The 18,517-nt window shown below is 61.2% G+C and overlaps 2 protein-coding genes across 6 annotated transcripts; one reads left to right on the top strand and one right to left on the bottom strand.

Annotated features, from left to right (window-relative positions):
- Positions 1 to 89: 89 nt before the first annotated feature.
- On the bottom strand, positions 90 to 16,561 carry LOC123374063 (glyoxal reductase-like). Of its 3 annotated transcripts, none has more exons than XM_045023494.1 (3): positions 16,511 to 16,561; positions 1,511 to 1,614; positions 90 to 1,087 (listed from the first exon to the last, which is right to left on the bottom strand). In XM_045023494.1, the coding sequence occupies exons 2-3, from the start codon at positions 1,534 to 1,536 to the stop codon at positions 223 to 225; spliced, it is 891 nt and encodes a 296-aa protein (XP_044879429.1). In that variant the 5' UTR covers positions 1,537 to 1,614; positions 16,511 to 16,561; the 3' UTR covers positions 90 to 222. The 3 variants fall into 3 exon arrangements, with proteins under 3 accessions (XP_044879429.1, XP_044879428.1, XP_044879430.1); XM_045023493.1 differs by lacking the exon at positions 16,511 to 16,561 and adding an exon at positions 2,618 to 2,638; XM_045023495.1 differs by lacking the exon at positions 16,511 to 16,561 and having other exon boundaries at positions 90 to 1,085; positions 1,407 to 1,520.
- LOC123374062 (sodium/calcium exchanger 1-like) lies at positions 3,573 to 18,249 on the top strand. 3 transcript variants are annotated; one of them, XM_045023489.1, is made up of 7 exons: positions 3,573 to 3,731; positions 5,211 to 5,289; positions 8,750 to 10,528; positions 13,085 to 13,436; positions 14,300 to 14,399; positions 14,619 to 14,891; positions 16,530 to 18,249. In XM_045023489.1, the coding sequence occupies exons 3-7, from the start codon at positions 8,778 to 8,780 to the stop codon at positions 16,904 to 16,906; spliced, it is 2,853 nt and encodes a 950-aa protein (XP_044879424.1). In that variant the 5' UTR covers positions 3,573 to 3,731; positions 5,211 to 5,289; positions 8,750 to 8,777; the 3' UTR covers positions 16,907 to 18,249. The 3 variants fall into 3 exon arrangements, with proteins under 3 accessions (XP_044879424.1, XP_044879426.1, XP_044879425.1); XM_045023491.1 differs by lacking the exon at positions 3,573 to 3,731 and having other exon boundaries at positions 5,036 to 5,289; positions 13,085 to 13,191; positions 13,312 to 13,436; XM_045023490.1 differs by lacking the exons at positions 3,573 to 3,731; positions 5,211 to 5,289 and adding an exon at positions 8,287 to 8,363.
- Positions 18,250 to 18,517: the final 268 nt, after the last annotated feature.

Genomic DNA, 18,517 nt, shown 5'->3' on the forward strand with positions numbered 1-18,517 from the left:
CCTCCTGCAGTGTCCCCCCCCCCACCATAGCCACACGCATCTGCCAACCTGTCCCCCTCCTGCACTGCCCCCACAACCAAGCATGCCTGCCGCACTGTCCTCCCCAGCCACATGTGCCTGCCACCCTGTCCCACTCCTGCAGCACCACCAACCTCTCCTGCCACATGTGCCTGCCACCACCACCCTGACCCTGCCTCCCCCCACACATATGCACCTTCCACTTTATGTCACTCCACTGGGGTCCCAGCAGTAGTGCCTGCTGCAGTCCATCGCCCCCAGCTCAGCCATGTCCTCCGGGCTGAGGTCCCAGCCCCAAAGTTGGGCATTCTCAGCCAGGCGGGTCGGGCTGACAGACTTGGGGATCACCCCCACACCCTGGTGCAGTGCCCAGCGTAGAAGAACCTGGGCAGGGGTACGCCCCTGGCGCTCTGCCACCCGCCCTACCTCTGCCCGCCCCAACAGCTGCCCACAGCCCAGTGAGGCATAGGCCTGGAGATGGATGCCATGCTGCTGGCAGAAGTCCCACAGCTCCCGCTGGGGCAGCTCTGGGTGGAACTCCACCTGCAGCACAGCTGGCGGCACGCGGCAGTGGGCCAGCAGCTCCTGCAGGTGTCCCAGGGTGTAGTTGGAAACACCTATCGCACGCAGGTGCCCAGCATGGTGCATCTGCTCCAGCGCCCGCCAGCTCTCCCAGCGACGCTCCCGGTTGCCCTTGTCCCCTTGGGGCTTGCCCTGTGTGCCTGGCCAGTGGATGAGATAGAGATCCAGGTAGCCACAGGCCAGCTGCTCCAAGCTCCGCAGGCAGGCGGCCTCAGCTTCAGCCTTGCCCTGGTCCCGTGGACCCAGCTTGGTGGTGAGGAAGACGTCAGAGCGTGCTAGGCCATGAAGGGGCAACAGGGCCCCCAGCGCCTGCCCAATTGCAGCCTCATTGCCATAGACAGCAGCTGTGTCAAAGGAGCGGTAGCCGTGGGCTAGGGCAGCTTCCACGCACTGGAACACCAGCTCAGCCCCCTGCAGGCGGAAAGTGCCCATGCCAAGCCGGGGCATTCGGGTTCCACTGTTCAGTAGCACAGTCTGCTCCGTGGGCCTAGGGGAGGAATAAATGCAAGTGTTAGGGACACCACCGCCGCGCCCAGGGCAGCTACTGGAGAGAAGGCGTGTACATACAAAGCCGAACCACAACCATGCACGAGGGGGAGGGGACGCCCATGCAAGCCTGCGCCACGAGCATCCAAGGGGATATGCGTGTGAACCTGCCCCACGAGTGCGCGAAGGGGATGAGGGACTCGCCCTAGCATGCACCGCGAGCCTGCACGAGATGGCTGTGCGGAGCTGCACCGTGCGAGGTGGAGGGGATGCGCTTATTGACCCTGCACCGCCCTCGCCCCAGGGAGCCACTGCACCCACCTCCTGAGTCATGCTGCCCATGGTCCAGGCACCGCCCCGCCGGCGGCACTCCCCGTGCCCCAGGCGATCCCCGGGGCTCTGCCCCCAATACACGCTCACTCACCCAAGCGACACCCCCGCCTCCTCCATGGCTCCAGCGCAACTTCCTCCACGTGACCGGGGGCGGGGCCGGGACCTTCCAATCCCCGTCAGGGGGCGGAGCCATGGCTGCAAGGGCCAGAATTAAAAGATTTAGTAAAAGGGCGGGTGCGCGCTGCGCGCACCTGCGAGCTGTCCGGCTCCTAGCGAGCACGGCCCTCGCGGGGCTGCGCTGCTGCAGTCATGCCGCTCCCCCTGGTGCACACATGCAACCCTGGTGCTTTAGATCTGTCAGGATGCATCGTGCATGCACGTACCCCACGCTGCACTTCTGCGCCTCACTAATAAATTGGGGTGCAGGCACCCCACTTTTTACCCCTGCAGATCTGTGAACCCCACGTTGCATCCCTGTCTTTTAGCTATAAATCAGTTTGCATGGTGCATGCATGTATCTACGCTGTATCCTGGTGCCTTGTGTACAAAGCAGGGTGTATGTATGTACCCTACACTGCACCCCTGTATACCCCTCGGGATAAATTGGAGTGCATGCTGCATATATGTACCACACACTGCACCCCCTGTGCCCCGGGTATAAATCGAGGTGCATGGATGTACCCCATACTGCACCGGAGACTTAGCTATAAATTGTGGCGCACAGTGGGTATAATTCAGAGGTCAGAGTTTACTGAGACCGCTGCTATCCTGCTGGCCAATATTGCCTCTGTTTCTTTGTACTCCCTCATCTGTTTGTATTCATCTGTTCAGATTGGAAAGGGTTTGGCAGGGACTGACTTTGTTCCGGTTGTACAGTGCTTAGCACAATGGGGTCCTGGTCCATGACTGAGGTTCCTACGTGCCACAGTAATACCAAATAATGAAGGGTGAATGCATATACCACACATTTCACCCCTGTATGAATCTTTGGTGCACCCATGCACCCCCATGTTACACTCCTGCATCTCAGTAATAAATTAGAGTGCATGGTGCATGCACCAACCCCACACGGCATCCCTGCACCTCAGCTATAAACCAGGGTGCACAACAGCATGCACGTACCCACACTGAACGCCTGCACCTCAAGGTGCATGCTCAGCATATGCACTATGTGTTTTTATTGCTGAATAGTCTCTACCTGCATGCCATCTGCTATGTCTCTGTTCTTATGGCTCTAGAGACACCCCATGGCAACACGTTTGTGACGTGCATTCTGGTATGGGCATCTCTTGTGGTAGAGCTTCTGCCTTATTGGGGTCCCCTAGCACAGCACTCAGCCCCACACCTGGGGGGAATCTCCCCAGCCACAGGACCCAACAACAACCCTGTTATCCCCCCCAATCTCATGGGCAACATCTTCCCCCCACCTTACCCTGTTAGCCACCAGTCCTGACCCGGGGAACTGCCCCTTCCCCAGCACTGCCCCATTAACCCCTCATCTTCTCTGGAAGATGGAACCCCTGCCTCTTTATTTCCCTTTCCTCACTTGACCCTGAGTGAACCCCCTCCCCTGCCCCCCGACCATGTGACCACCCCGCCTCTGGGAGCGCCCCTGCCCCTTGCTATCCTCCTTGCCCTTGTGGACCCCTCGTTCCCTATTAACGCCCCCACCCCGCGCTCGGGAGTCCCCTCCCCCCCGACCATATTATCTCCCTGCCCAACCCCGGGGAACCCCCTTTCCCCCAGACCCGTTAATCCTGCCAACCCCAAGGGAGCCTCTCCTCCCGCCCCCGGCCCCCCTCCCTGGTGCGGAGTCTGGATGAGCCTGCAGGGTGCAGAACCAGCCAACGACCGGCAGAGGACGCCCCACATCGCTTCCTGGGCGCTGGTCTGGAAGCAGCAGCTTGGGGTGTGGGGCGGCGCAAGAGTGAATTAATCCCGAGCCAGCCCTCCCCCATGATTCCGCTCCCAGACTCCATAGTCACCTCCCGCTCCAAGGCAGACCCCCACGCATCACTCAGCTCCAGATCCCATTACCACCCCTCAGCCCTGAGTGTCCCATCGGCCCGCCGATCCCACCTCAGACCCCAAAGCCCCTACCCCAAAGAAACACCTGACCCCCTAATCCCATATACGCCCCTCAAGCACAAGGAGGGCACCCTCGCTTGACGCCATAGCCCAGCACCACCACCCCCAGGAAGCTGTCTTCATACCGATCCCCACACCGCCTCCCCCACTGCATGGGAGACCCCACAGACTCCGCATCTTCCTCACCGGCACCCCCCAATGGAACCCCCTCATCTTCCAGCCTGGTATCTCCCATCCTTTGCCCCCTCAGTTCCCCCCACCCACTCGCTGCAGCCCCAGCAGATTTCAGTGCTGACCTGCCCTATCTGCCAAATTGACACCACCACCCCCCCCCCGCCGGATCTAGCAGAGGAATATACCTGAGTCCCCCAGCCGCCCCCCCATACCGCCATAAACCTGAATGGGGACATAATCCTGCCCTCCGCCCCTCCCCGCACCGGATGAAACACTCGGAAAACGCCCACTGAAGAGGGGGACTCCCGGGACCCCTCCCTCACAGCGGGGGGAGGAGGGAAGATGCCCCCTCCTCCCCAACCCACTCACTGGGGTGGGACGAGGCTGGGAGCTCCAGGTGGTTTGCAATGGAACTGGCTAGATGGGGGAGTACCAGGGATCAGATAAGGACACGGACTCTTCCCCCTCCGTCTTGGAGCCGCAGACAATGGGGGTGTCTGAGGACTGCGACGAGGGGAACAGCCAGACAGGACTACAGAGTAGGAGAGGGAAGAGGGTGACTGAGCTCCCCCCACAGCCAGCGCTCTCACCCCCCCTACAGCGCCCCCTGCTGGGAGAGGCGGGTCCAGAGTAGCCAGGAGCTCCCCCCACAGCCAGCGCTCCCACCCCCACTCCCTACAGCGCCCCCTGCTGGGAGAGGCGGGTCTGGCGTAGCCAGGAGCTCCCCCCACAGCCAGCGCTCCCACCCCCGCTCCCTACAGCGCCCCCTGCTGGGAGAGGAGTTGCGGGGATCACCTGGAGAACGATGGGGGGTTGAGGGCAGGTGGGGAAGCATTTTGAGTGGGAATTGGCGGCTGAGGACATACGCTGGAGAGAGTGTGTAGTGGGGGAGCTTGGGAGGGGTAGTGTCTGGAAAAGAGGGATGGGGGGAGGGAGCTAGGGTCGGGGAGCAGCAGAGGCGCAGCTGGGTTTACTCCTCCCTTCCAAGTGTCTGGCTTGCAGGCGTGGGTGGGGGCTTACTAGTTTTCAATGAGGCGTATGGGGACCCCCGTGCACTGAGCTCCCCCCTCCATCTCGGTTCCGGCGGCAGGGTATGGGTGTGCTGCTGTTTTGCAGTGGGGGTCCCCTCCCCAGGGCACGCCCCCCTCCCGGCTCCGCTGCCCGTGCTAGGAGCCCCCCCGCCCCCCATTGCAGGCTGCGCACGGTGCCCTCCCCAGCCATCCATCCCTCGCCAGGGTGGAGCATGAAGCTGCCAGCGGGAGCATCCTCAGCCTGTCCCCGGCAGCCCGGCTCGCTCCGCCGTTTTGCTGGCGCCCGCAGCCTGGCGGCAGAGGGGACCCTGCCCCCCCCCAGATCGGGGGGCAGCTCGGCTGGGGGGCTCTGCAGGAAGGGGCGGAGGCACAGGCTGTGGAGGGGATCGTGCAGACCCCCCCTCCTCTCCCAGCTGCAGATGGACCAGTGACTCCAGGAGCAGCCCTGTGCCCCCTCGAACGCCAGCTAACGGGGGTCCGCTCCTTTCCTCCCCACAGATCTGAGCAGCGGCGGGGGGAGCGTGTGTGCAGCCTACCCCAGAGGGGAGGTGGTGCTGCGACCTGATCCCACAGCCCGGTAAGGGGGAGCTCGGGGAGAGGGGTTGGGGGGGAAACTGGCCCCCATGGATCTGAGCGGGAGGTGTGTGGACGCTGCCTTGCGGGGGGGAAGTGACCGGTCCCCCTGCCCTGACTGATGCCCAGGGAAGCCCTCCCGGGGGTTCAGGATCGGGGTGTTGGGGAATCCTGCCTCTTTTACACCTTTAATCCCCCGGAATTTATTTGCAGCTCCCCCAATCGAGGAGAGTTGCATAGAGAGAAAAAGGGGGGATTTGGAAGAGGTAGATTTGGGGTGGTGGTGGAGGGAGGTGGTCTGCATGTGTCCAATTCCAATTCTGCATTCCTGGGCTGTCTTGCTGGAGCGGGAGGGGGAGGACCCAGACACCAGGGTAGCCACATGGGGAAGAGGTGGGGGGGGAGTGATGGGGCGGGGAGAGATTGCTGGGATGTGTTGTGTATATCTTGGAATGGGGGGGGCTGGGGGCACAGGAGACCTGGCCCCAAGACAGGGGCGGGGGGTTGGGGAGATGGCACTGGGCTACAGGGGCCTGACTCTGGCTTTTGTGGATTTAAAAAAAATCTTGCAACCAGCATTGGGCTGCCCCTCCCCCACCCTATAGAACTGCCCCCCAAAGCTGATGCTACCCCCCCAACTTCCCCCTCCAACCTTGGGGAGCTCCACCTAACCCCCATAGAACCCCCACCTAGGACTCTTCCTCCTCTACAGAGCCATCCCCTCATCTCCCCAACATGGGGCACTGAGTCTCTGCTCTAGGTCTCACTACCCCCCACATTGCTGTCAGCTTGCCCCTGGGGCTCTGCCCTCCCCCAGCTCTCCAAGAAATTCTGCTGCTTGACACAGCTTGGGCTCAGCTGCCTTCTGTTTGGTGAGGGAGGTGAGCTTCTCCATCGGAGGGCAGGGTAATTCCTCCCCCCCCAGTACTAGGGTGGCCCTGGGGTCATGCATGAGAATGGGACAGCAAATGGAAAACATGTTGCACTGGGGGCATGTGTGCAGTACCTTGCATGGGCGGACAGGAGGGGCTGCATGTGCAACACTTTGCATGGTGGGGCATGTGCAACACACAACAGTATGGTGCATGTATTGACAGTGTGCATGGGGTCACACACTGACAATCCACACTCACCCACAGCCACTACCCACCTGGAGCAGTGCCTTGCATGCTCGCCCATGGCCCCCAGAGCTGTGCCTTGCAGGCTCACCCATGGCCCCTGTGCACCCAGAGCAATGCCTTGCACACTCACCCATGGCTCTTGCACACCTGAAGCAGCACCTTGCAGGCTCATCCATGGTCCCTGGAGCAGTGCCTTGCACACTCTCCCACAGCCCTGCGCATCCAGAGCAGTGCCTTATATGCTTATGCATGGCTCTCATGCACCCAGAGTAATACCTCACACGTGCACCTCTGGCCCTCGTGCACCGAAAGCAGTGCCGTGCATACTCTTCCACAATCCTGTTCACACCCTGGTGAGACCCCCTGCCAAAGAGTTCAGGATGGAGGCACCTGGCATGGTCTGAGGTGAAGTTCATGTTCCCCTCAGTCAGCCCCACCCTGCCCACTTCTACAATCCTAGCCCTCAGGTCTGTGGAAGATGGTCCGGTGCATATTCACCAGCACAATCTTTGCATGCTCACCCCTCTACAAGTGAAACCCTGCCACACTCCCACGAGTGCCTTCTTGCACGCCCTCCTGTCCCTTAGTGCACCCCTCGCAGAATGTTACCGTGGGGAGAACTGCGACCCCTTCCCACCATGTGCTGTTTCACAGGACTGCAGCCCGCTTGGGAAAGGGCATCTTCCCCTCATGGAGAGGAGGCTTCTACCTCCAAACCGGGAGAGAGGAGAGTTGCAGGGTGTAAAGTGCTCCCAGGGGGAGATCACTGTTATAGCTCAGCCTGAGCTCAGGGAATGGGGGGACTCTGGGGATGGGATGGGGGACTGCAAGGGGCACAAACTCCCTGGGGACAGGCTGGGAGGAATGGAAGTCAAGGAAGAGTGGGGGCTTCTGGGACATTCGGTGGGGTAGGAAGGGGCTGGGACGGAGGGCTCCTCCAGGCATAGGCCCCCAGCCGCATCTCGGGTGGGCGGGTCCCCAGTTGGTGCTGATGCAGGGAGGTGTTTGTGTGTGTGTGTGGTTGTGGGGGTGAGGTGCCAGCACAAGGGAGGAGTGTGAGCTGAGGGGAGTTTGGGGGAATGGAGGCGGCCAGCATGGGGGGGGGGGTGCTTGAGCTGTGGGCGCCCACCAGGATGGAGGAGAGAGTGTCCACACCAAACTTCACTCCCTGAACAAATTAATGGGGACTCCTAAAAACCCATTAAACTCAACACAGGAAGGGTCAATCCCTGCAGTATCTCCAGCCCCAAGACCAGGGAGTCACCCCACACACACGGACACAGGCCGAGTGAGGTGCTGGAGTGGGGGCAGACACCACATTCACAAGCTCTGCCAGGACCTGGTTGGAGAGGCACTGGTGTGGGTCTGGGCTCCCCATACTAAGCTGGCTGAGGGGGTCACTCCCAACTACTCCCCCTGACCCTGCCATGGGGTCAATCCTGCTGCCCCATGGTGGGGAGGTTAGAGCCCCTTAATGCAGCCTGATGGGGCTGCTGGTGCCCAGCAGGACTTGGAGAAGGCACGAGGCCCCCCCACCCCTCAGTACCCATCTGGGGCAGTACCCTTGTGGTGCCCAGCTGGGCCCAAGCCTCATTCATGTCTGACTGGTGCTGTCTCTTGGCCCATTGAGCGCAGATGGGTCCTGTGAATCAGCTGCCAGTGCTGCCTTGAAGCACTGGCATGAATCATGGGGCACAGAGTCAGAGAACCCAGGAGTCCTGGCTCCCAGTATTCTCCTCTCCCTCTCCTCCCTCCCCCTCTGAAAGAGCAGAGAGGACTGGGAACCAGGACTCCTGGGTTCCATTTCCAGCTCTGGGAGGGGAGGGGGTCCAGTAGCTCAGGACTCCGGAATTCTTAACCAACCCCCTGTTTCCAGGAGGGGAGGGGGATGCAGTAGGCAATGGTGGTTGAGCTGGGATGCAGTCTGTTTTGCAGCCTCACCTATTAAAGGGTCAGGGTGGGTATTGCCATGGTGGTGGAACTGAGGGAAAGATGGGGAGGAATAGACCCTGGGGGAAGTACCCCAGAGGGGGGCTGGCCCCGCTGTAGGGGGAAGAGTAACTAGGAGACCCTCGTGGCTCCTTATGGATGGATGCTGTGGCCCCGGGACTGCCTGTGCCACCCAAAACACCCACCAGTTCTTCCTAGCCTTTCCCCTCCACTTCATGAGGGAGTGGGCACCCCGTTCTACCCCAGATCCCCCCAACCTCACAAGGGAGCAGCCCTACCCATCCCCTTCCAGCCCACAAGGAAGGGGATGGCCTCCCAGCCCTTCTCCCCATCAGCACCACTGGGTACCATGTGTCTTCCTCATTCCTCACTATGCCCCCTCCTCTCTTGCAGGTTCTGCCTGCCCACCCCCACTCCCACCATGCCTCTCCTGTCCCACCTTGGGGCCTCTACCATCTTCCTCGTCCTGGCCTTGAACCTCCCACTTCACCAGGCCAAGGTGGAGGAGGGGCTGGGGGGCCCATCCCAGGGAGCATCATCGCTGGATGGGGCTAATGTCAGCACCTTGTGCCAGGAGACCTCAGAGTGCCAGGAGGGGGTGGTCCTGCCTGTGTGGCTACCCCAGAACCCATCGGTGGGCGACAAGGTGGCCCGGGCCATTGTGTACTTCGTGGCGATGATCTACATGTTCCTGGGCATGTCCATCATTGCCGACCGCTTCATGGCCTCCATCGAGGTCATCACCTCGCAGGAGAAGGAGATCACTGTGAAGAAGGCCAATGGTGAGACCAGCACCACCACCATCCGCATCTGGAACGAGACCGTCTCCAACCTGACGCTCATGGCGCTGGGCTCCTCGGCGCCCGAGATCATGCTCTCCATCATTGAGATCGTGGGCCACGGCTTCCAGGCAGGCGAGATGGGGCCCAGCACCATCGTGGGCAGCGCCGCCTTCAACATGTTCGTCATCATTGCCGTGTGCGTGCATGTGGTGCCCGAGGGCGAGACGCGCAGGATCAAGCACCTGCGCGTCTTCTTTGTCACGGCCGCCTGGAGCATCTTCGCCTACATCTGGCTCTACCTCATTCTGGCCTGCTTCTCCCCTGGTGAGGTGGAGGTGTGGGAAGGCCTGCTCACCTTCCTCTTCTTCCCCATCTGCGTGGTGCAGGCCTGGCTGGCTGACCGCCGCCTCCTCTTCTACAAGTACGTGCAGAAGAAGTACCGCGCCGACAAGGCCCGGGGTCTGATCATTGAGACGGAAGGCGACACAGCCCTCCCCAAGCTGGAGGTGGAGCTGGACAGCACCCAGGCCAACGGGATGGTCGAGGCAGGCAAGAACGGGGACGAGGAAGCCCGGCGTGACATGGCACGCACCCTGAGGGACCTGCGGCAGAAGCACCCAGAGAAGGACATGGAGCAGCTGATTGAGATGGCCAACTACCACGTGCTGGTGCAGCAGCAAAAGAGCCGGGCCTTCTACCGCATCCAGGCTACCCGCATGATGATCGGAGCAGGCAACATCCTGAAGAAGCATGCGGCCGACCAGGCGCGCAAGGCGCTGAGTCTGCCCGAAGTGCGCCCTGAGGATGACGACTCGCTCACCAGGGTGACCTTTGAGCCGTCGCTCTACCAGTGCTTTGAGAACTGCGGTGCTGTGGTGCTGACGGTGGAGCGGCACGGCGGCGACGTGGCTCGCACGGCTGTGCGTGTGGATTTCCGCACCGAGGACGGCACAGCCAATGCTGGCTCGGACTACGAGTACGCCGAGGGCACACTGCTCTTTAAGCCAGGTGAGACACAGCGCGAGATCCGCGTGGGCATCATTGATGATGACATCTTCGAGGAGGACGAGTACTTCCGTGTGCACCTCAGCAATGTGCGGGCTGCCTGGGCCGAGCCGGGGGCTGAGCCACCCCCTAAGGCCTGCCTGGGCCCTGCTGCCACTGCCACCGTCACCATCTTTGACGACGATCATGCCGGTATCTTCACCTTCGAGGGTGCCTCAGTGCGGGTCAGCGAGAGTGTGGGGGCCGTGCGGGTACGAGTGCTGCGCACCTCAGGGGCCCGGGGCCGCGTGGCCCTGCCCTACCGCACCATGGAGGGTACCGCAAAGGCTGGTGAGGACTACGAGGAGGCCGAGGGCAAGGTGGAGTTCCTCAACGATGAGATCACGTGAGAGACATGGACGGGGGAGATGTGGGGCGTGCCAAAGGGGAGCAGGTACAAGGGGGCAAGGGCAGGGACAGCAAGGTGAGGGAGAACAGGGTGTGTGTGACAAGGATCAGGTGGCGGGGCTGTGGGGGAGCTGTTGCGGGGAGGGGACAGCTGCTTAGGGGGCAATCAGGATACTGGGTAGCAGGGAGAAGGGCACCTGATGTGTATCTGAGGGGGACAATGGCCAGGGAAAGGCAGGTCAAGGACAAGGTGGGGGGGATCAGAGGAGCAGGTATCTGGGGAGAACCAGGGATAATAGGAGGGCCATGGTTTGGGACTGAGGGGCACCGGCAGAGCTGGAGGGCAGAGCCCAAGGCTGGGATAGCAGGGAGCTGCACTTCAGAATGGAGGGGCACTAGCAGGGGGCTGAACGAGGCAATTGTTGGAGCAGCCATTCTCCCCAGTGCTGAATCTGGAGCCCATGTGAGGTGGGCGAGCATCTGCACTTCAGCAGACCTGGGGGCAGGGGACATTTGTTGCAGCCACCTTGCAGCTCCAGATACCAGGGGTTCAACCCCAACCGCCTTGGGCAATTGGTAAAGGGAAAGCAGGGGGTACCGACAGGGGCGACTCCAGGAACCAGCACGCTAAGTGCGTGCCTGGGGCAGCAAGCCACGGGGGGCACTCTGCCGGTCGCCGCGAGGGCGGCAGGCAGCCTGCCTTCGGCGGCATGCCTGCGGAGGGTCCGCTGGTCCCGCGGCTTCAGCGGTCCTCCCGCAGGCAAGCCGCCGAATCTGCGGGACCGGGGACCCCCCGCAGGCAAGCCGCAGAAGGCAGCCTGCCTGCCGTGCTTGGGGCGGCAAAATGCCTAGAGCCACCCCTGGGTACTGAGTCCCCTCCCCCACACTGTACATGGGCTCCCCTCCTCCATCCCTTGCCCCCTAGCCCACTCCCCAATTCAATCAATTGTACCGAAAATTAAACTAATTCCCCCCCTCGCCCCTCCTGGTGTCTCCATGGCAACAGTGAGCTTTCCCCCCCTAGACATGAGCCCAGACAAGGGGTTGGGGGAGCCCTGCGTCTCCTGTTCACCAGTGCAACGAAGGGGGGCGGGCATGCATGTGATGGTGGTGAACCAGTGAGTGTGAGCAGATGGGAGAGCAGTCATGCCCCCCAGGCGGGAGCAGAGCCCAGCACACCAGTACTTGGGCGAGGTGGGTGCGAATCGATGGGGCGCAGCCATGAGCTCGCCGGCCTGTAGTGAGGTAGCTTAGGCCAAGGGTGCAGGGTAGGGGGGCTCTGTACTGGGGGTCAGTGATTGTGGAGATCAGGGGGAACATTAGAGCCAGGCAGGGCGTATGGTGGGGAGGGCACAGGCTGTGCTGAGGATGTGAGATGCTCTGTGCTGAGATCCCTACAGCTGGCAGATAAACCTCCCTTGCTCCCCCTCTGCTTGTCTCCTTCCCCCCTACCCGCCACAGCTGCTCCCAGCACCGCCAGAGCGAAGGGCCCTTTGTGCTCATAATTAGAGAGCAGAACAGATGGCACGGGGAGGGGGGGAGGTGTTACGGCCAGTGACTGCAATTCCAGGGCCTGATCCCCGAGTGACCAAAGCTGGGGAGGGGGGGTGTTGCAGGGAGCTCACAGCTGGGATAGCAGGGGGCCGGGGATCAGGACTGAGGGGACTAGCAGAGCTGGGAGGGAGAGCCCAGGTCTTTGAGGGCAGTGGACTGTGGGGTGGAATTGAGGGGCACTGACAGAGCTGTGTGGGGTGGGAGGGAGCCCGCAGCTGGAATAGCATGGGACTGGGATTGAGGGGCACCACAGAGCTGTGCGGGGAGCCCAGGGCTGGGTGAGCAAGAGGGGTGGGATCGAGGGGCACCTGCAGAGCTGGGGGGACTCTCCGGTTCACTAATGGGGTGAAGCAGCCAATTCCCCTGTGCTCTGTTAATGGCCAATGGGATTGTGGGGCCTGGAGCCGCCTCCCCAAATGGCCCAAGCCCATTGGCTGATCCTCCTCCCCTCCCCCCCAGCGCTGCAGCATCCATTAACCCCCCACCTACTGCTTGACATTTGGGGGAAGGATGGGGAGAGATGAGGGGGGACAGAGATCTGTGTCTGAGGGGCGGGTGACAGGTGGGCAGGGAGGTGTCGCAGTGGAGGGGCTCAGTGGGTGGTTGGGGGAAGGGAGCAGAGGGGTGGTGTTCCCAGCTGTTTCCTCTTGTAATTACCTGCCCCAAATTAGCTTTGAGTTGATGCCAGCTGGGGGGAGGGACTAGTCATGGGGGTGACAGCCTGGGTAAAGGGCTGATTGTATACAAACTAAGATGGTAGCACAACCCCCTCCTTATGGGGCACGGTCACCCCCCTGAATCAGGGGCCACAGACCCTCACCTGCTCCAGTTGGAGCAGACAGCCCAGGATGAGTGCCCCTCCGCTCCTCACATGCAGCAGCCTTATCACCCTGTACCCCACAACCAGCACCCCCATCTCACCCTGTGCCCCACAACCAGCACCCTCAGGCTCCCAGTGCAGCACCCCCATCTCACCTCACCTCCCAATCTCTCCCTCCAGGAAATTCATCGAGATTAAAATAATCGATGACGAGGAATATGAGAAAAACAAGAATTTCCACCTGGAGCTGGGGCCCCCTGAACTGCTGGAGATGGGGCTGAGGCACGGTATGGGGGGCACAGCACATGGTATTGGGGGCTGCAATGGGGGTGGGGCACTGGGCAGCACAGGGAGGTGGGGTGGGGAAAGCCAGAGAGTAACAGTCCCGCTGCCTCTGCTCACCACAGGTGACTCTAACGAGAACCACCCCACTGAGGGGCAAGAGGGGGCTGCCATCGCCAAGATGGGGTGTCCCAGCCTGGGGGAACACCCTAAACTTGAGGTGGTGATTGAGGAGTCCTACGAGTTCAAGGTAAGTGCCCAAATGTGCCCCTTCCCTCCTTCCTCCATGTGCGACCTGTGCCCTCTCTGGCTCCCCATGTGCTTCTTCTGCCCCCCGTCAACCCCACACCACCCCTCCCCAATGTCCCAGGTGCCCCATTCCCCCAGACCCCACAGTATCCTGTGCAACCCTTCCTGCCCCCCATCTCCCCACTCCAGGTACCACACCAGCCTCCCTCCCCGTGCTGAGCTGGGCCGGAGACCAAGTTCACCAGTCTCCCCTGAGGACATCTCCCCCACTCTGTACCTGCCCCTCATGTGCTGTCTGCTCCAGTGCCCTGTGTGGCATCATGGAGTGGGGGGCAGGGGGATGATCCACCAGACTAAGGGACAGTTGCTCTCTTCCCCCAGGGGTCCCCCCCACCTCCGTGTACCTCACACGAGGCTGCCAGAGCTAGGAGGCCTTTGAGGGGCACACATGGAGCCCAGGTGTGAGGGGGCAGTTCCCTAGGTACACCACCAGCCCCCATCTTCTGGCAGGTCCCAGCCTCCCCCCATTGGGCATCTCGACTCTGGGCTTCGCCCTGCTCTGCCCTGATATTGCCATAGCCTCCACATTGGGCCTTAGGGGCAGAGCCGTCCCTTGGGTAGGGCAAATCGGGGTCACCGCTCTGGGCCCCACACTTTGGGGGGCCCCACGGGCTGATACAATTAGCCAGTGTGGTCGGTCCCAGAAGGCATAGGTGCAGGAACTAGGGGTGCGGGGGCTGCTGCCAGTGCAGAGCAGGTCCCTCAAGCCGGCGAGGGCTGATTTGTCCCAGGCCCCGCACCCCCTAGAGACAGCCTGCTTACGGCTCTGCCCCCCATCTCACCCCTCTTTATCCCCCTCCCCAGAGTACTGTGGACAAACTGATCAAGAAAACCAACTTGGCGCTGGTTGTGGGGAGCAGCAGCTGGAGGGAGCAATTTGTCAGTGCCGTGACGGTCAGCGCTGGTACGGAAGGGTGGGGCTGGCACGGGAGAGGCTGGGGGAGTGCACCCCACCTAGGGATGGGCAGGACTTGGGGGTGGGGGGCGGGATCCTACTCTCTCCTGCCCTAGGGCACAACAACAAGGTGGGCAAGGAGCACTGAGGGGGGACAGGGAGGCAGTGGGAGGGGGAGGAGGTACAGGGGGATTACCCCACTCTTACCTCTAGCCCCCCCTCACCCAGGGGACGAGGACGAGGACGAGACGGGTGAGGAGCGGCTCCCGTCCTGCTTCGACTACATCATGCACTTCCTGACCGTGTTCTGGAAGGTTCTCTTCGCCTTTGTGCCCCCCACTGAGTACTGGGGGGGCTGGGCCTGTTTCCTTGTCTCCATCGCACTCATTGGGGTGCTCACCGCGCTCACCGGCGACCTGGCCTCCCACTTCGGTTGCACCGTTGGCCTCAAGGACTCAGTCACTGCTGTGGTCTTCGTGGCCCTTGGCACCTCTGTGCCTGGTGAGTGGGGCAGGGGGCTCCATGGGGTGAGGGGCTTCGTGCCTGGTGAGTGGGGCAGGGGGCTCCAGGGGGTGAGGGGCTCCATGCCTGGTGAGCGGGGCAGGGGGCTCCAGGCAGGGGCTCCATGAGGTGAGGGGCTCCGTGCCTGGTGAGTGGGGCAGGGGACTCCAGGGGGTGAGGGGCTCCATGCCTGGTGAGCGGGGCAGGGGGCTCCGGGCAGGGGCTCCATGAGGTGAGGGGCTCCGTGCCTGGTGAGTGGGGCAGGGGGCTCCAGGCAGGGGTCTCCATGAGGTGAGGGGCTCCGTGCCTGGTGAGTGGGGCATGGGGCTCCAGGCAGGGGGCTCCATGAGGTGAGGGGCTCCATGCCTGGTGAGCGAGGCAGGGGGCTCCGGGCAGGGACTCCATGAGGTGAGGGGCTCTGTGCCTGGTGAGTGGGGCAGGGGGCTCTGGGCAGGGGGCTCCGGGCAGGGGGCTCCATGAGGTGAGGGGCTCTGTGCCTGGTGTCACAGAGTCAGGGCTACAGCCCACGCCTATAACCAGTCTCTTGGGAGTGACCTCTTTAGCAGACTGGGCCCCAGGGACCACAGTTCCACTGGGGCAAGCCTGTGGCCTCCGAGACTGGGCCTTTGGCACCAGTGTTCCCTGTATCTCTCTGGGGCTTCCTGCAGCAGATCCAGCCAAGCCAGCAGGAGGCTTGGACCGTTCTCCTTTCCAACCGCAATGCTCCCAGGGCATATGCACAGCGACACAGGCAGCCTTTTCTAAATGGGGTTCCCATCGATGAGTCACCTGGCTGCTACAGCAGCTGAAAGTGCTCAGGCTAGCACAGAGGAGGGGTTAAGCCATAGCCTACCCTGGTCAAATCAGTGCCCTGATGGGCCAGCCAAGCTGTGCTGGACTCCAGCTCTGGCGCTCTCTGTCCCGCTCCCTCTGGTCTTTCTTCCTGGGGTGTTAGGAGTTGATGGTTCAGTCCTTAGGCATCTTTGTCTTGCGAGATGCTTGTGGATTTGGGTCGGTTTGAGCCTGTTTAATAGCCCTGTTCGTTCTACCCATCCAGCCAGGCGCCACCCATATCTCATGCCTCCTGCACTGTCTTCGCAGGAGACTTGCACTTATTTGTTACAATGCAAAGTGCAAAGTGAAACTGAGGCACACATAGGCTTCATAAAAATAATACAGAAAAGCCCCACTTTGTCACACGTGGTGAGTGTGGGAGGGAAGTGCTGCATGCAGGGGTCCCTGTTTTGGGGGTGGAGAGGGACAGTCAGGGGGGCTCTATGGTTGGATAGCAGGAGGTGGTAGGGAACGTGGCATGGGGTGGGGTGCTGTACTAATTCCCCTCCCCATGTCAGCCTCCACATCACCCCCCACTAACTTTTTTCTTCCTCTCTGCTCACTCCTCCACTGATCTAACTTAACTCTGCCCCACTAATCCCCCATGCCCCACTTAAAACCTCCCCCTGCACCCTCACTGACCCCCTTCCCAACCCCTCACCTCTATTAATCCCTGTCCTGCCTCCATTAACCCCTTCATCCATTAACTCTTTACCCTGCCCTCCCCTACCAGCTCCTCTCCCCCCATTAACACTTCACCCTGGCCTGTCCCCCTCCCCACTAACCTGCCCTCTTCCATTGCAGACACCTTTGCCAGTCGGGCAGCGGCAATCCAGGACCAATACGCGGATGCCTCCATCGGCAACGTGACGGGCAGTAACGCAGTCAATGTCTTCCTGGGCCTAGGGGTGGCCTGGACCATTGCGGCCGGGTACTGGGCCAGCCAGGGCCAGCGCTTTGTGGTGGCACCGGGCTCGCTGGCCTTCTCCGTCACGCTTTTCACTATCTTTGCCCTGCTGAGCATCGCTGTGCTGCTGTACCGGCGCCGCGCGCCCATGGGGGGTGAGCTGGGGGGTCCCCGCACCCCCAAAATCCTCACTGCCCTGCTCTTCTTCTGTTTCTGGCTCCTCTACATCTTGCTGGCTGCTCTGGAGGCTTACTGCCACATCCAGGGCTTCTGAGGGGTGAGGGGCTGAGAGACAGACCCCCATTCTCTGGCTGGTGGGAACTCCCCCCAGCCTCAGTTCTGGGTGGGGAGAACTGGCCTGCCCCAGTCCCTGGGAGGCGAGGCATCTGGCTGGGGGTGGGAAACACTCACATCGCCTGGGAAGCTATGCGCCCAGCTCAGTGCTCCACAGGGGAGCGGGGGGAAGCACAACAGGTGCTGCAGGAGCAAAGGACATTCCAACCTCCCCCATCGCCTGCCCCCCCTCAAACTGGGGAAGCCTCCCACACTGCAGAGTCCCTTTCCTGCACCCTGGGCACCCCTCCAGCTCTGGGGAAACCCTCAGCCCCCAACTCTGTTCAAAAGGGGACAAAGGACATTCCAACTGTAGACTGCCCCCCCCAGTGCACTTTGAATTTAGCCAGGGGCAAAGGTCATTCCATCCACCCCCACCCTCGAGAGCCCCTCCTGCCCCAAGTCCCTCCCACTGGCAGTGTCCCTACTTGTGCCATGGGGTAGCAAGGACCCAGGAGGGGGTAAACCCTGCCTGCAGGTGGCAGGATAGTGGGGGGGGGGCATGCTAGCAGGGGCTGGTAAGGAATGTGGCATTTGGTACATAGCAGCAGCCCCACCTGCAGGGCTGCAAGGCTCAGCACACAAAAGGGGTAGGGGGAGGATCAGTCTCTCTCTCATCCACTGTTTTTAAACCTCCCTGCTCCAAAGCACAGGGACCCTTGTGTCCCCCACCCCTAAACACCATTATTAATGAACTCTCACTAGGACAAGGGGGGAAGAGACACCCCCCCATGGGGTCTCAGTGGGGGGAACAGGCTCCAAATTCTCCCCCATTGCCCGCCAAAACAGCACAAAGTCTTGCTAACAAAAATAGCAACAAATTGGGGTCCATTCCCCTCCGTCCATTCCGTTGCCTACAGAATCCAGATTTCTATGCTGTTGATTTTATTTTATTTAAAAAGATAGAAAATAATATTTTATTTTGTATTTAAGAACAACAACAGAGCCCCACTCTCCAGCTTCCCCCCCGGAGAACTGGGCTGTGGGGCTAACTGATGCAGCCATACCCCTCGTCCCGTGCATGGTGTCCCATCCTGGCATCTGTCTGTCGTTAGCATCTGTGAGTCAATATATGTGTTTGCACTTGTCCATCTGTCTGTCCGTGTCTGCCTGTTGCTGGCTAGTTAAACCCACAATGTTTCCTGCCCCTAGCAGTTCCCCCTTCCCTATCACACTCCCATTGCCTGCATCTTTCATTTGTTAAGGGAAAAAAAAAAAAAGAAAGAAAAATAGAAACAAAACTTTGTACTAAAAGTGTTGTGTCTTTGTGCTCCAGGGGGTGCTAATGCCAATCTAATCCCAAGGTAGGGGGGACTGGCTGGGGTGGGTGGGATATGGGGCCTTTCCCCCCAGTTCATCAGGTCTGAGGGACATTTCTTTTGGCTTAAACAGGCACCAACATTCCTAGGCCCTTGGCAGAGCTCTGTGTGCTGGCCCAGCGGGGACGTGTCCCGGAGCTGGGGAGGACACAACCCAGACACCGGTGTTTACCTCTGCACTACAGTGGGCTGTGAACCTGGTGGAGGGGGTGGGGGAGTCGAACAGGGAGGGA

Source organism: Mauremys mutica, chromosome 7, assembly GCF_020497125.1.
Source record: "Mauremys mutica isolate MM-2020 ecotype Southern chromosome 7, ASM2049712v1, whole genome shotgun sequence".
NCBI lineage: Eukaryota > Metazoa > Chordata > Testudines > Geoemydidae > Mauremys > Mauremys mutica.